Genomic DNA, 17,048 nt, shown 5'->3' on the forward strand with positions numbered 1-17,048 from the left:
GGGAGATAAAGTATAACTACAAGAAATGAGTTCTGCAAAGCAGTAAGAGGTGGAGCTGAGATTCAAGTTCAAGTCACATCACTTCAACAATCATTCACGTGGTTTGAAAGGATTCCTGTTTCTGAGCAGGACCCCAGACTCCTTGGCTGAACTGTGAGCCTTCAACTTCCAGACTGAATCCCAGATACTAGGCAGGTGGTTCTGACCTGTTTCCTTCTCCTATGTATCCTTCTAGCGTCATGCTAGGAATAGGACCCAGGTCTGATTTCCTGATCACTCTCACACCTAGTTCTTGCCAGTCTCTTTACTTTGGCCTGAATCCTGTATTAGAAGAAGGACCTCTATATCCCTAGACAAATCAACCCTTAATGAGAATTCATACACTCTATAAGCACGTCCTTAGGCCAGCCTCCTAAACATGGCCATCAACCCAGATAGAACAAACCATGTTCGAGAATCTCTTTTAGCCTTGGTGATTTGGGTTCTTCACTCTGAGTTTCCTATAACCATCATCTAAGCCTATCTTAATTTAAATACCCCACCAACTAAGACCTTCTGCTAAGAACCATGGCAACAGTCCTTGGGTGACTGTTACCTCAGTTCTCCTTTCACTACATTATAAGCATCATGGCGGCAGGGATTTTTAGATGAATTGTTCTCTGCCTTATTTCCAAAATCTGAAACAATGCCTGAAACACAGTTAGGCAATCCATATTTCTTAAAATGTTGAGTGGATTTATTTTCATTGTGCTACTATTGGGTCCAAACCTAGGAAATTATCACTGAGAAAACAAGTACAAAGCTAAGCAGTACAGTGCCAGGCAGATTACTGTGTATGAATACCAGATTGTTATTCTGTCTTGTGTTATTCAACCAGATTGAACTATTTAGAAATTGTAGGCCTTAAGGGCTAAATAGACTGAGATTCCCAATCAACCCCAGTATCTCCTTATGGTGAGTGGGAATTGGTGACGGATGGAGCACCTGGCAGTGATTTGCCCACTGCCAACTGTGTGTCAATGGAGATGGTGCTGGCCTACCCACTGTCAACTTGCCTCAGATTTTAGAGCACTTTCCTTCCTTGGAAGAGATGACTGAGCTTTTTACTGTACATCTCTTTAATTCAAATAGAATAGGGCTATTAAAATAGAAGGCTACCATTTTTCCGCATGGCCGAGTCATTTTTCTTCATGTAAAGGCAAATATTTCATGCTTCACATTGAGGGTGCCTGGGACTTGTGGCACCAGGAGCTAGAAATTATTCACTCCAGCATTTATATTAGTTGCCCATGTAATGACTTAATGTGACAGCTTGTCAAGAATGACATTTAATATGCCTGTTGTATGGAAGTCATATTTCATTTGCTTTTTGAGACACTGGCCCCAGGGAAATGGGCTTTATGAGTTTTAGCAGGAACTGTTGGGCTTGGTTCATCCACCCAACACTCACACAGAAAAATTTTTTACAGAGGCCTTCTGAAACTAAAGAAAATGAATACTTTTAAGTAAAGGAACAGTTGATCAATAGCTATTTTAACCATACAGTGAGGGTGTGCTCTCTGTCAGAGCATCAGAAAATGTAATGGCATTCCTAATTTCTATTACTTTCCTCTTTTCATAGGGATGAGTATTTGTGCTTTAAACCAAAGACCATATTTTAAAACATGTCTATCAATAAAAGCCTTCCATTTTGATTATTTCCTCTAAAGCAAAAGACTGGATACTCTGAGATTCAGTTAGCAATACAAGGCTTTTTCATATATCAGAGAATGTTTATTTTCTCTTGTATCCAAACTACACTGGAAGTATTACATGGTATCATAAACCCAATAGATAAAAATAAGCCCCTGGGAAAGCAGTCATGTTTTAAAAATACCATGGCACAATACAAAATGTTCTGAACGCACCATAGCACCCAGATATTCAAATAGACGTGTACTCCTGCTGATATATATTGGGTTGAGGAGGGTTTACTGATGCAGACCTAGGAAAGGTTGGCTTTGGGTGGAAGATGACAATGAAAGAAGAAAATGAGAAATATAAATGTAATTAATGGTGTTTACATGTCAAGTATATAGAAATTTAAAACAAGCAATAGTAGCCATGTTTTTATTCTCTAAGAAAGACAAAGTCTCTAAAATTGGAGGAGGTAGAGTACACAGTTGCAATAAAGGGGGGCACAGATAAATATTCTTGGATACAAGCCCAGTGTAGTGGCTGGCAGGATGCAGTTACCATGGCACAACATCCACTGCTCATTGGAATTAGCTGGGAGTGTGTGTGTGTTTTTGTTTTGTTTTTTTTTTAACCCTTCTATCCAGGTTACACTTGAAGCCAGTTAAATCATTCATGGGAGTGAGACTCAGGCATCAGGGTTTGAAAGCTCCCCTAGGTGATTCTAGATGGCTCAGAGGGTAAAGAATCTGCGTGCAGTGCAGGAGAAACCTGAGTATGATCCCAGGTCGGGAAGATCCCCTGGAGAAGGGAATGGCAATCCACTCCAGTATTCTTGCCTGGAGAATTCCATGGACAGAGGAGCCTGGCGAGCTACAGTCCATGGAGTTGCAAACAGTAGGACATGACTGAGCAATACACACATACACACACACATACACAGACACACAGGCAATTCTAATGAGTGAAATACAAGAATCCCTGATCTAGATACTTGCAACCTATTTCTACCTTCTAATCATGTTGGTTCTTTCATTCAATAAGGAATTGACAAAGCATCTATCTCATGCCAGACTATGTAGTAAGCAATTTAACAAGAACATCAAACAAGATACAGTTCTTACCCCCATGGAGTCAAAAGGGAAGGTTTATGCAAAATAATCAAATTGTACTAACAAAAATAATAAAAGCGCCAGCTTGTATTTATTATATACTGTACCCTAGCCTGTGCAAGCATGTTAAACACTTATCCAATCCCTTCATCTTCTGTATTATTATCACATCACTATACACATGAGAGAACTCAGGCCCAGAGAAGTTACATAACTTGCCAGATACAATAAGCTAATTTAGTGATCCAAATGGGACTCACCGCAAGCAGCTTTCACTCTTAACCATACCATCCTCTGGAGGTTGTGATTAAATGCTAGGAAGGCCCAGAGGAAGAAACAAATAACTGAGCCAAAAGAGGAGGGGGTTGTTTGGGAAAGCCTCAAAATCGAGGCAACATGTGGTCTATGTAGAAATTTAGCAGGAATTTTCAGGTGGATTATAACAAGCAAACTGTGTTTGGATGAAACAGCATTTGTAAAGATGGAAGGTACATGAATATTTGAGCAACACAGGATAATTTGTATGATAGTGCAGCTGAGGCTTTGAGGAAATTTGTTCAGGGTGAGACTTTCTGCATGTTCCCAGTTATTCCTAGAACTTTGGAATAAACATAACAAACAAGCAGCCCAAGCAGAATGCTTTTCCCCAGACTATGATCAATGCATAGTTAGTAGCTGACTCTGCACCTACCAATTCCTCATTGTTTAAAGATGGCCTAATCACCATAGCCAGGGAGAGTCCAGACTTCCGGGCAGCCAGGGTCTTAAAAAATTAAAACAAACAAAAAAAAAAATTGTGAGTTACTGATACATGAAGTGACTGTTATTCACCTATTACTCAGCAGAAGATGAAGATGTAAGAGTATAGACTATCACTATTCATACTTTAGGTAACAGGGACCTACCATATTCAGTAGTCAGCCAATTCATCCAGAATGTGGAATCACAGAATATTAAAGCTAAAAAAGTCCCTTTTAAATCATCAAACCTAGACCCTACATTTTACAAATGATAAAACTGAGGCCCAGTAAGGAAGGCTGAGTAACCCAAGGTTTCTAGGCTAGCATGAGACTTCTAAAACATTGTTTTTCTCCAAGAGGACCATAATCACATGCCTTCATAAAACATGACCATTGACACAGAGCCAGCTGACCTCTCTGATAGCCCTGAATCACAACAGGTATTAGATGATTCTTGAATTGTCTATAGTTTCCTGAAATATGCTTCCATATCTAGCCAATGCATTTTCTTACCAAGTATCCATTTTATCAAGTGAGAATCATCATTCCCAGATTTGTTTTTTTCAATCAATGCTGGTAACTTAGGTGATTTCAAATAAGAGTTACATTCCTTTAGTTTCCCTTGTAAAATAGAACCATTATACTGCTCCCACTAGAAACATACATGACATAATGTATAATATACTCAATGGTACTATAGAGAACTGTGGAAATCAGTTCTACATGGGAATATTAAATATTCTCCCCCATTAGGAACAAAGGGAAGTCAGAGTGGAATAATTCATCTGGTCAGAAATATATCTACTTGGAGCCACAAAGACACTGTGCCTAGTTAAGTTCAGTACAGACCTAAGTGGGGAGGTGACTTTCCATCTGTCTCCAACCCTACCACATAAACTTATAGGGCACTTATCTCCAAAGATAGTCTTTTATCTCTGACAACTACTGTCCCTCAAATTATGTTTTTAGTCTATTTCAGTCCATATTTGCACTTGCTATTTACATAAGTTGTTCTATCTTTCAGAATTGAGATGTTAAATTCTTATAGAACCCAAACTTCTTGTATGTTTCTTTTTATTTCCCCACCATGTTCTCTTTGATCACATAAATAAATAAGAGCAGTATACATTTGAGAAGACTGCCAAATAGTAATTAAATACATTTAAAATCACTTACCATGGCCTGAAGAGTCCAAGTGATAGAGAAAATAAAATATAAATAATTAGACATATGAGAAAAGAACATAATAATGTTAAATAAGCCTAATGCTAAAAAATGATGTCACACTACAATGGCAGGAATCTGAGCTAACTGTACAGACATATCATGCTTTCCAGCATAAGATTTTTCCAGGAAATATTTTGTCTTTTCTAATTTAAAGCTAAAGTGATGACCTTCAGATAAAGGCTTTCACAGCAAAATTAAAAATTACCAGTATCAAGAAGCTGTGTACATTGTTATAAAAGGGAAACTTCAGTTTCTCTGAGAGAAATATATTTTTCATGTAATAAACCATTAAGAGTATGCCTCCAAAACATGAAAACACTGTGAATGATAGAAAACATTTCTTTTTCCTGTTGATGGGCTATTTTTTCAGACTTTAATACAGACTATTATTCATTCTTTTCATTTCTCAGCAGTCTCCAGCATATTTCCTTATAGGAGAGTTTGTTATTCAGAGTTGTGTTCAGGGCTAATATAGGCTGTAATGACCTGGAAGCCATGGTTTTTTTTGGAGAGTGAAACAGCTTATTAATTTGGTTAGATTTGATCTTAACATAAAAGAATAAAGAACTGATTAACATTTTCTGCTTGCTTTATAAAATGTTAAAGATTATAGGGCTAAGGTGAGGACTTCAAATCCAGCCTTCCACTGCAAATTAAACTCGTGGTCATCTATAAAATTGAGCACATCAAAGCGCAATTGCAGAAGCCCGCCTGGCATGTTATGTGACTTCCTTTTTGCTCAATTATAGCACTATTTTAACTCAATCTGTAATTTCACCTAATATCAAAAGCTGTCAAAAGGTTAGAGCTATTTCCTCCATCTAATAGACTTTAAAGAAATAATAAGCCTAATGCTGCTAGCATCCAACTTCTTCTGTGTTTTATGCTATGAAATATTTACAGGCGAGGCATTTAACGAGAAGGACAATATGACATCTAATAAAGACAACGCATGCAGTCAAAATGAATTAAACAGGAGTGACTCACCACATCTCGTACAATAGGCAGAGTTTTCTTTCTGCGGAGATCTGGCATACTGTCAATACCATAAAGTCCCCGACCAGCTCTGAAAGAGGGGAAAAAGGATGATTTCAATGGGGAATAGACTTCCTATTAAAAAAATTCCACTGTCTGTAGTAAAAAGGCTGTGAAAGAAAGGTTAAAGGATTACCATACTGGTTAAGACAGCAGCAAAGATCCAAGACTCAAGGACCTTGCCCCAAAACAAGACACCAACTATCACACATAGTGATACTCTCCATCTCTGATATTCCATACTTTGAAGAATTATATATGGCCTGATTTGACACATTGTTTTATTGTACCACAGAAAGGATAATTAAAATTGTTAGGTATATGGAACTTTGCACCTAGTGGAAGAAACAGAATCAAACCAGTTTTGGTGAAAGTTTGATCTGTCTGCAATGATTAAAAAAAAAATACTTTTATTGTAAAAATACTATTTTTGTGTGTGTACATTGTGTCTTCACAGATTGAACCCCAAGCAGCATCTTAAGAATATACCAACATACTTAAAATACTAGTGATTATCCCAGTACCATAATTTCCACTTATCTGAATTATCCAAAGATAAATGCACAAGATTAAATGTTGTACAAGCATGTTCACTGCAACTTTTTGTACTAACAACAAAAGCTAGGTAACCTAAATATTCAGTAACAGTATACTGATTGAATGAATTATAGAATATTACACAATGCAAGTGATACAATCATTAAAGTAAATGAGTTAAATACCCATGTGCATATATAAAAAATACAGTATGTTAAGAAAGCATATTTCCATATTATTAAGTTTCCTATTGACCCTCATATGCATGGGTGCTTATATACACATGGAAAATGTCTAGAAATATATTCACCAAATTGATAACCATACTTACCTCTGTGGAATAAAATTGGATGAAAGAGAGAAGATGCCCTACGTTATAAATTTAGTAATGTTCAACATTTTTATAATAAGCATGTGTTATATCTGCAATTTAAAATAATTTTTAAATATATTAATATTTGTTTATTAAAATAAATTTCATAGATTGAATTTGATTTTTCTTGCATTGAAGCCAGTCTTTTTATACAACTAAAAAGGCGCTAACTTCATTGATGATAGCTTCCCCTTCTGCTCACTTGAACTGCACAACTTCTGCTAACCTTTAGCTGAGAGCCAACTTTTGCACCAGAAATATCACAATGCGGACACAGTGTTTTAGCTGGGCAGCTCTGCCACTGAAATAGGCTGCAACAGCCAATAATAGGTTATCAGCATTTTAATACTCAGTTTTCACTGACACAAAGATTGTCTTTTCATTCCTGCTGCTTAATTTAACAAAGGCAAACCTTTGTCTTGTATCTCTTAGTAGCCAACTGTCTGAACTCTAATACTTCCGATTTGGTGATCTTGGACAATTCACAAAAATGCATCATCCAACTCATAAAATAGTAGTCAGAGCAAAATAGTAATGAAGATGGTAATAAACAGTAATAATGTCATAACTTACATGTTTGAAAATAAGGACCAAATGCAGTAATACATGTGAAATATATTAAAACCACTGCACATGGTTGTGTCACTGTTGGTGATGAACAGAGTATACTTAAGGTCATGCACTTGAAATAAAAGTTACCTGTAGGTCACAGAATACAGGACAAGAGTAACTATGGGGCAGAGACCAAGGAAGAGGAAAGAAAGAATAGGAAGGAATAAAAGATGGGAGGGGAGACAGGGTGTGGTAGCTGGAGATGACATTTAACATTTAAGTGGTCCACCACTGAACCTGTGAAAAAGGAGTTAATACAGCTTCTGTTGTCTGACACTCTAGAGCAGCTGATTGGTGGCTCAGCAGTATAGCATCTGCCCGCAATGCAGGAGACCTGGGTTCGATCCCTGGATTGGGAAGATCCCCTGAGGAGGAAATGGCAACCCACTCCAGTATTCCTGCCTGTAATATCCCCATGGACAGAGGAGCCTGGCAGACTACAGTCCATGGGTTTGCAAAGAGTCAGACATGACTGAGTACAGAAGACACTCTCTAGGTCAAGGGCTGTGATAGTCACGGTGACAAAAAGTGAGAATTGAGATCACAAAAGACTCATTAGCAACATTCTCTCATGAACTCCAAGAAACTGCAGAGTACAGAAGGGCAGTGTATTTTTTCTTTTTTTTCCTCAACACATCTTCAGAAAGACCACTGCTATCTCAGTGTGACATCCTGCTTCCCTCCTATCTTCTTCCCATATTCTTCTCTCCCTGCTAGTTCATGTTGAACCTCCCCTCTCCCACACACATCGCAAACACTAAATACATGGTAAAAATAAATAAATAAATAGATGGGAAAGGATTACGTAAGTGGGTTTCCAGAGCATTTTTCCAGTTTCATTTGCTCCAAACTAAGACTCTGATTCCATGCAGTTTCTACTTTCACTCCTCTGCAAACAGAATAATAATGGCATAAAATGTTCATCAATAAATGTCTTTCCACCACATTACATAGAAACTCACTGCCTCCAAGTGTTTTGAAATGTTTTGACTCCTAAATAATGTGACTTTAATAACTTTGTAAAGAAACATATTCAACTGTGATAATGGTTGAGAAAGTGATTTATAAAACTGTGAAGTGTTATATAAATGAGTCATGTATATTCTTCCTATCAATAACAAATTATTTATTTTCTTTGTGTTTTCCTTCTCATGGAACTTAAATTCCAAAGCCCATCTAGAATTTGGAGTAACTGTACATATTCACAAATTCAGGAATCAATAACGCACATATATGTTCTTGAATCTCACACTTCACCCTTATGCTTATCTCATCAGAAGAGAGATACACAAGGACTGAGGCCAAATTTGAGCCAAAGTCAGAACACATGGATCCAAAATTCCTCCGTCTCATCTGAGCTTGTTATTTAATTTCATTAAACCTATATTTTATAATTTTTATAACTGCAATGAAGTTAAATATATTCTCTTAAGCTTCACAGGCAGCTTCATCAGGTTGTGTTTTCTTGTTTTACATTTTTACCATTACTCCAAGAAGTTTGGATAAACATACTTTAATGAGCTTATCCATCAAGTAATAATAAAGCTCTTATTTCAAACTTAAAAAAAAAAAATCCTGCCCTAACAGCCTCACTTTGTGAATAGAGAAGTGCTTGGTAAATACCACGAAGTGCTATACAAATGTCAAATATTTGTATAGTAGTTACGGAGAGGCTTCCTAACCAGGAGAGGTCTGGGAGTGATCAAATAACAACAACCGTAAAAAGGTGAAACATGGAAAGAACACAGTAGGTAAGGAAATAGTCAACTTTTTGGCAAGAGGTCAGGTTCATGGATATCAGTTAAGATCCAGAAGGAACGAGTTAGGCTGGATGAGGAGGAGGTCAGAGGCAGTTATCAGTAGGGGCAACAGCAAGCAGGTAATTCTGAAGGGAAATCTAGTTTTAGGGAAGAGCTGTTTGATTTCACCCCTTTCTGTAATAGCTGATTGGATTATGCTGTCTCTAAAGTAGCCAGCAAACTAGCTAATTCTAGCTGATGTTTAAGTGTGGTTACCAGGAGCCAGATATAATACTAATCATCAAATTCAATCTTTACAAGTATTATGTAATTTTATTCTCAAAAAAATACATTAAGGAATAGGTACAATTACTTCTCCCATTTTATAGATGAAGAAACAAAGGCACAGAATAGTTCAGAATCATCCCAAGGATCATGATCTAAGTCAGAGTTAGCACTATCATACTCTACTGCTTTTATGATTACACAATTCCACATTTACAACAATATGAGTTGAGGCTTCCCATTAATCCCATTTTACCCTTATTAAATCTTAAGGAGAGCAACTTCCCCAGGCCTAGAAATACCTGGTAGAGCTTGATATCCATTGTGGGAGTGTCTTGCCTTGAACATCACATTCTTAATAAGGTATATATATATAAAGATATATATAATTATATTAATATATTATAATTACATATAACATACAATAATATAACTATATAATATATAACCATATAATATATATTGATATTAATAACATGTATATATATATATATATATATATAATGTATATATTTTGTAGGAGAATTCAGAGGCCTGTCCCAGTTGATTTAGAGGTGCTTCTAGTATTTTAATTAAAAAAGTGTATTCAAAGGGCATTATCTTCAGATTAGAAGCCCTCTGTCACTGTATAAAATAGTCCCAATCCTCCCCAAGTGGTTCCTCCTCTCCAGCTATTCAAGTGTTCCCCTGATGAAAATGGAGTTTTTAGACTCCAGACATTACAAATGAGACAAAGGCATTAGGAGATCCACAGAAATATCTGGAACGTCAATGACCATATATAATTGACAATGGATATAATTTTATAGGTTAAATTAAGTGAGATGTATTCTAATTCAATATTTTTTCTCTTAAAAAGTCTTTATATTTTTCATGGTTTTATTTCCTCTTCACGTAATTATACTAAAAGGAGTTTACTGAGTTTAATAAAATCTGTGTATAAAAATATATGGCTATATACCTTGAGTCAGGTTCAGTTATTTCATTACAGAAAAAAATAATACAAAATTTCTAAAAGATATATATATGGTATTCAGTAATTTTTAAGAAATCTGAAACACAGGTAGAAGAGGTAAAGCTGATTTTATTAAATACATAGCAGTTATTTTTACTCCAACATTGACCTGATAATATACTGAGTCTATTCAGATTGAAAAAGAACTCTGAGAAGACACCAGGAGAGTAATGCATGACAACTATAAGCAGGTTTCCTGAAAGCAGCACTTTCTGATTATAGGACAAAGATGTGCTATTTCCACACATGGATGCTTGATGCTTAATTGGTAATATTTGGAGACTTGCTGATTTCCATTAGAAATCAGAAAATTGGTAGACTCTGCTTATATCCAAAGGAGTTGTTAAATTAATTGAAGACTATAAGCCTGAAAAAAAACAAAATACTTCTGTTTATTTCTATGTTTCCAAGGCAGTTATTGGGCAGGGTTATATAATCAATCTTTTTTAGCATTATGGAATATTAAGGCAATGTAAAAGATTAACTAAATCATTTTAATTCCCTCTCCTCTAGTACAGCTGTACACCCTTTAAGACTTTAAAAAACAACTCTCTGCATTTATTACCTTACTTAATGATAAACATACAATGACCAATATTGCTTTTTCGGATTAATGTGATGTGTTTTACACCCATTTTAACACTTTTCTTGATGACCATGATATACTTTATTCACTTGCAGCATATTAGGATATGTCATTCAGGATATTTTCTTTTCCTTTTCTTCATTTTCTGGAAAAGATTTCCATTATTGTCAACAACAAATGAGTATTTATGTTTGTGTAATTGATGACTCACTCCCCACAGGCAGTTAATCAGCAATTCCTAAAGGTTTATTGATTCTTTATCTCATCAAAACTAAGATACTATCTGTCATAAGATGAAATACTATTTTATACACCATTGGGGAAAAATGAAATTAATCTCTGACACCATGCTCTCCTTGAAATTATAATTTAAATTTTATACTTACTGAAGGGCCCTCTTTAAGTGACTCTGTGGCATAGATTTCTGTCATATGTCACATATATTTTTTCTTACATATGAAAAGGAAAATTTAAACAAAATGAATTATTATTCAGAGTCCAGCTTTTCAGAATTACTCTTCAACTCAGAATTGTCATTGGAGCTTTTTCCAAATTATTGTCCTTTAAGCCATCAAGAGCAACAGTGATTGGGTATTATGAATAATAGTGCTTCATTACTATATCTTGTGTGATCCTTCTTCAAATCATCCTTATTTTTCTAAAGTGGAGCAACTGTCCAGCCATATCACTAGCAATAAGAATAAAATGATTATGCTTTCCCAGGGCACTTTTAAACTAAGTTTAACAAGAACTCAGGCTTATAATCTCTTGCAACTGCTACTTGGCTACCAATGGTTTTGAAACACCATCAATTATTAGCATGCATCTCCATTTGTTCTAAAGTATAAAAGTATAAAATGCAGTTTCCTCTCTCCTGAACTTTCCCATTGATGGTCCCTAGCCCAGGGTTTGCTACCTTAACTAATCTCTTAAAATTTTTGCCAGCCCATTTTTTTTTTTTTTACATCATTAACAGAGTGATTTTTCTAGAACACAAACTTGAAAATGTCATCTTTTACACTCAATATGCCTCAGTGCCCACAAGATATCAGAACTCACTAACGTATGATTTCTCCTCCAGTCTCATCTTTTTTGACTTCTCCCTATACTTCCTTGTTCTAGTCATCTTGAACTCCTTATAGATCCTTGGAGACATTACACAATTCCCTACTTGTCTAATTTTACTCTGTTATTTCCTCTACTGGTACTGGTCTCCTCACTCAGTGGCATGAGCTGACACTGACTGACCTCTCAAACGAAACTTGAACGTAACAGTCATCAGCCCTTAAGGCAGGTGTAAGTGCATCCTCCCCATCTCAACCAACTCTACTTGACTGCAACCTCAACATCAGGGATGCTCAGTGGGAGGGACTTGGGAGTAAGGGGATGAAGATGGGGTAGGATCATGACTCCTGCTTTTCAGATGGACTTCTCAGCAGCTGTATGGGTTAAAATTAAATATTTGTTACTGAGAGAATGGTATTCTACTCTTTGGTTGAACTGAGGCAGAAAAACATTTGAGAACAGTTATTCTAAGTCTTTTCCCATAATCCCTGTAAAACAGAATTTTGTTTGTTCATGTGGATGTCCCTGATAGAATATAGGTTTCAAAAAAAATGAGAAATAAAACTTAGTAACCTTTATTTCCCTATAGCCAACTCTGGCATGGAACAAAGAAGACTGAAACACGGAAGGTCAAGTGAGTAAGCCTTACCACTAGAGAGATGAGACATTAAATTATCCATGGTCTTGGTTTGGAACCAAAGATTCTTATCTGTGAAATAATACATGAAAGTATGAGACAGAAGCCTGAGGACCAGGGGAAAAGATAAGGACCACAGACTAAAGTGGGTTAGCAGGCAAAGACTTAGTCACTGGAAGAAGGTAAGAGCCTAGTGATTCAACCAATAAATATTTTTTAAACTTTATGAACCTCAATTATCTATAGAAAATTCAAAAATTACCTTCACAGTGGCTTTGTTGGTAGCACCGATTGAGAAAATATGTGTAAGTAGATTATGTATTATTGGTAACAATTATTTCATTATAGATTTGTCTAAATAGGAACATCATTGAAATTGATTGAATGTATGCTGGCCCACTGCTGCCCTTTGGCTAAGCTACATTCCTTCAACTAGGGAACATATTAGTAATAGAGTCTCTAGCAGACACACACTTGTGGGTCCCTATCTACTTAAAGAATTAAAGGAAAGGGCAGCAAGCCAAAGTTGCAATTGCACCCTGTGTGGTATTCTGAGCACCATTAACTTCTTCTGACACAGCTTGGGTTTAGGCTTCTTTCCTCTGATCTTATTTCGGTTAGTGCCTCAGCCCTGATGAGCATGCATCTTGGCTGGGTTTATTCCTTGCCTAACCCTTGGACGGGGGAGCCTGGTAGGCTGCATTCTATGGGGTCGCACAGAGTCGGACACAATTGAAGCGACTTAGCAGCAGCAGCAACCCTCATATATAATCCTGGTTCCAGTTATTTATGTTGGACAAAGGTCTCATAGATGCTCTAACCAAGTTCATTTTTTCTGCTAGTTCTAATCTTGAAAAACACTGCTTTTATCATCTCAATTATTTAAGCTCTGACTTAGAAATAAAATTCAAAGCATGAAGCTTCTCCCTAGTACTAATCATTCCAGACTCCTCTTCACTATTTTCTGGATTCTGTGAACTGTAGGCATAAAGTAGGATGGTTGTTTTTATGGAAAGCCATATCTAGTCCTCTAAACTACCACTGATGATCATGGTGGAGGGAACTATATTAGAGACGAACACAATATCTCAATAAAACAGGTACAGCCATATTTCCTTTTACCTTGCAGTATCATTAGTTCCTTGAGGGAGAATGAGATGAGCTAGTCCTAGGGATCTACCAGTTCCATATCCCTAGGTTCAATCAACTGAAGATTGAAAATATTTAGGAAAAAAATCCAGAAAGTTCCTCAAAGTGAAAATTGAATTTTCTGTGTGCTGGCAACTATCTGCATAGCATTTACAACTATCTAAATAGCATTTGGGAGTCTGATGACTCAGCAGGTGAAGAATCAGCCTGCAATGCAGGAGACACAGGAGACTCAGTTCAATCCCCGGAACAGGAATATCCTCTGGAGTAGGAAATCTATATTCTACTTGCTATTGTAAGTAATCTAGAGGTGATTAAAAGTATACAGCAGGGTGTACATAGGTTACAACCAAATACTAAACCTTTTTTTATATACAGGGCATGAGCATCTTCAAATTTTGGTAACTGTGAGGGCCCTGGAACCAATCTCCTGCAGATAGCAAGGGGTTGACTGCACTTGGTTTGAGTTTAGATGCCATGGTTTATGAAAAATACAGCAAATTATGTGCAGTGGGACAATACTGTTCATAACTGAACGACCAGAGGAAAATGAAACTATGAGTTACAGCATATTCTTATCTTCCAACTCTTACTCATGCTGGGCATGTGTTAATAAGATAGTGAACTGGCATGTTGAGTTGTCATCATTTCTAAATGGTGCCCTTTCTCATTCTTGCTTTCACTCTTTCATTCTTTCTCTAATTCATACTAAACATGTATATGAATTAACTTCACCAAAAGAGGCAAGGGCATGTTTGTTCAGGAGCACAGCGATACCAATAAATAGTTTTTAAGAGTTCATGAATATTTCCACAAACCTATCAGCACTCTCACGTAAAGACTCCATTTTAGAACCAATTATCTTTCCTGCAATTTTTTTTTAGATGTCTCCTTTTGATTTCTCTGCTTTCTGTACTATCACCACTTGCTCAATTGCAGAGTCTTAAAATCCTTTATAACCGCTAACCCAAGTTGTAAAACTTAAGCCACCTGAGAAATTATACATTCCATCATTCTTGTATTTAGGCATGCAGAAATTGAACTGCAAGGCGTGTAAACACTTGTCCAGGAAAGCAGCTTGTGGTACCAAGCTAGACACTCTCGGGGCTCCAGACCATCACTGATGCCCTTCTGTCTTCTTTGCTTCTCATATCCAAGAGGTATCAAGCCTTGTCCATTTCCATTTGTCACAGTCTCTTTTCCTTCTTCACATCCCCTCTCATCTTATTTAAATCAGGATCACCACAATTTTCTTGTGAATTTTACCCTGTCACACCTGGCATTCTGTTGACTTCCTAATTACTAACCTCCTTATCTGCAGTTCATCTTGGATGGAACTGTCACATCCATCTTGCTGTGAGTATGTAGCCATGAGGCTAACATGACGAAAGCAATGTTTAAGAAGACTGGTCTGGCAGTGCGGTTCGTGATGGATTAGAGGACAGATCAAGGAGACAGAGAGATGGTCTGAAAGACTGTTGAAGACATTCTGGATTCTTTAACAAGGGTCTTGACTGAGGTGGTTTTTACCACTTTCTTTTGCAACCCCTTCATTCCAATTTGTGACGCTGGTAAAGCTCCCAATTCAAACTGCTATAATATTTTAAAGAGTAAATGGTCACGTTGTCAAGAAGAGCCTTTGTATTCTACTAAATTACTTTCTCCTTTCCTAGGCATTGACCTCTTGCCACTCTGCAATGCTCCTTAGCACTTTAAAGCAGGCTTTTTCTTTCAAATCTCTGTTCTTTTGAAACATGGTTTCAGAAGTGCTGACTACCTCATTATTCATTTTTACATTATTTTTCAAAAGCTAATGTAATTTTTAAGTTTTTAAAGACATAAAGGGGATGTGAAAGAGTCACCATTCTGGTAGTAAAGGGGATTGCAGGTTATAGTTTCAATGATTAAAACTATTTTTCATAGCAAAACAACCAAACAGTCCTAGGTTTCAGTGTAATGAGTTGGAGAAGTGAAAAGCTAAAATGCAGCTGTTAAATGTGCTTCTGAAAATTTCTTAACGTTAGTCTTACAGGGACAATGCCAGGTGTTGGGGATTAATTTCTAACAACTCAATTATTATATGTACCTTCCAGGGCTCATTTCCTTCACAGAGTGTTTATCAAAAAGCCAACAGTATTTTCTAAAGCTTGCAATTCCCTATACCAGAAACCTTTCTTATCCCTGTTAACATCATCTGCACCTAGATTAAACTCATAACATCACATGCTACACAACAGAAAACAAGTAAAATACACAGCCCCCAAACTTACTTATAACTAAGCAATTGTTATGATATGAAAATAATGTTCATTTAATTAAAATTCATACCACACAGGGTCTCAATTTAGAGTGTTAGTTTTTAAACTGCTAAACCAGGCTTCTGTGGCTCAAAGCTATAGTAAATATGAAATTGTATGTATTAACGTTCTTTGGTTTAAAGCTAATTTTCTTAGTAATCTCTCTGGAAAGACTCAACATTCACTCATACATAGTTTATAAAGTACAATCATTTGTAAGTTAATGAAACACCAAGTTCTTGTAATATGCTTTACTTGAAAGCCATTAAATACAATCAAATATCCAATAGCAAAGAACTACATTTCTCAAAGCTAAAGCCTCATAGCCTCATGTTCCTTTTAATCATACTGTTCTTTAGAAATATGCTGCATGTTTAATCCCCTGAAATTTTTAACAATCTGTCTCCTATCAATAAGGAAAATTAGCTTTTTTTTTTTTTTAACAGTCTCTCTCCCATCACTAATGAAAACTGGTAGTGCCTGAAGGCAGAAACTAAGCCATTAGGTTGCTGCCCAGCTTTTACAGCCCAAGTTCCCTCTTATTCTCAATGTTTTTGAATCCTTTTTACAGTTTACCCTATGCTAAAAGAAACACAAAACATGACCCAGAGTTTAGCTCAGAATAAAGACACATCTTATCAAGTGGTCTAACTTTGATAGGTATACCAAGAAAGACCAAGGGGGAAAAATAAAAAAAGAAAACTCAAGCTCTGTGTATCTAAGGAAGTACCCCATTCACAGAAAACACAACCGAGTCAAGCCCTGGGGATGTTATCCCATGGTTATCTATTTTAAGAGATATTACAGAATCCTTTCAATACAATTAAAATATACTTTTAGAAAGACAATAAATATATATCAAGTACTGGTTTGGCTTTCCCAGGAGGAGCAGCAATAAAGAATCTGCCTGCCAATGCAGGAAATGCAAAGGACTCTGGTTTGATCCATGGGTTGAGAAGATCCCC

General features: G+C 36.4%; 1 protein-coding gene across 5 annotated transcripts in view; it reads right to left on the bottom strand.

Moving 5' to 3' along the window:
• The window catches only part of UNC13C (unc-13 homolog C), a 646,481-nt gene that overhangs the window by 382,712 nt on the left and 246,721 nt on the right, over nt 1-17,048 (bottom strand). For 4 of the 5 annotated variants that reach the window (XM_043471933.1, XM_043471934.1, XM_043471935.1 and 1 more), the window contains 3 exons: nt 5,741-5,819; nt 4,703-4,708; nt 3,478-3,549 (listed from right to left, as the gene is read on the bottom strand). In XM_043471933.1, the coding sequence (XP_043327868.1) occupies nt 3,478-3,549; nt 4,703-4,708; nt 5,741-5,819 (157 nt within the window). The remainder of the gene's footprint in view (nt 1-3,477; nt 3,550-4,702; nt 4,709-5,740; nt 5,820-17,048) is intronic. The other variant, XM_043471936.1, reaches the window with a different exon arrangement.

Source organism: Cervus canadensis, chromosome 6, assembly GCF_019320065.1.
Source record: "Cervus canadensis isolate Bull #8, Minnesota chromosome 6, ASM1932006v1, whole genome shotgun sequence".
NCBI lineage: Eukaryota > Metazoa > Chordata > Mammalia > Artiodactyla > Cervidae > Cervus > Cervus canadensis.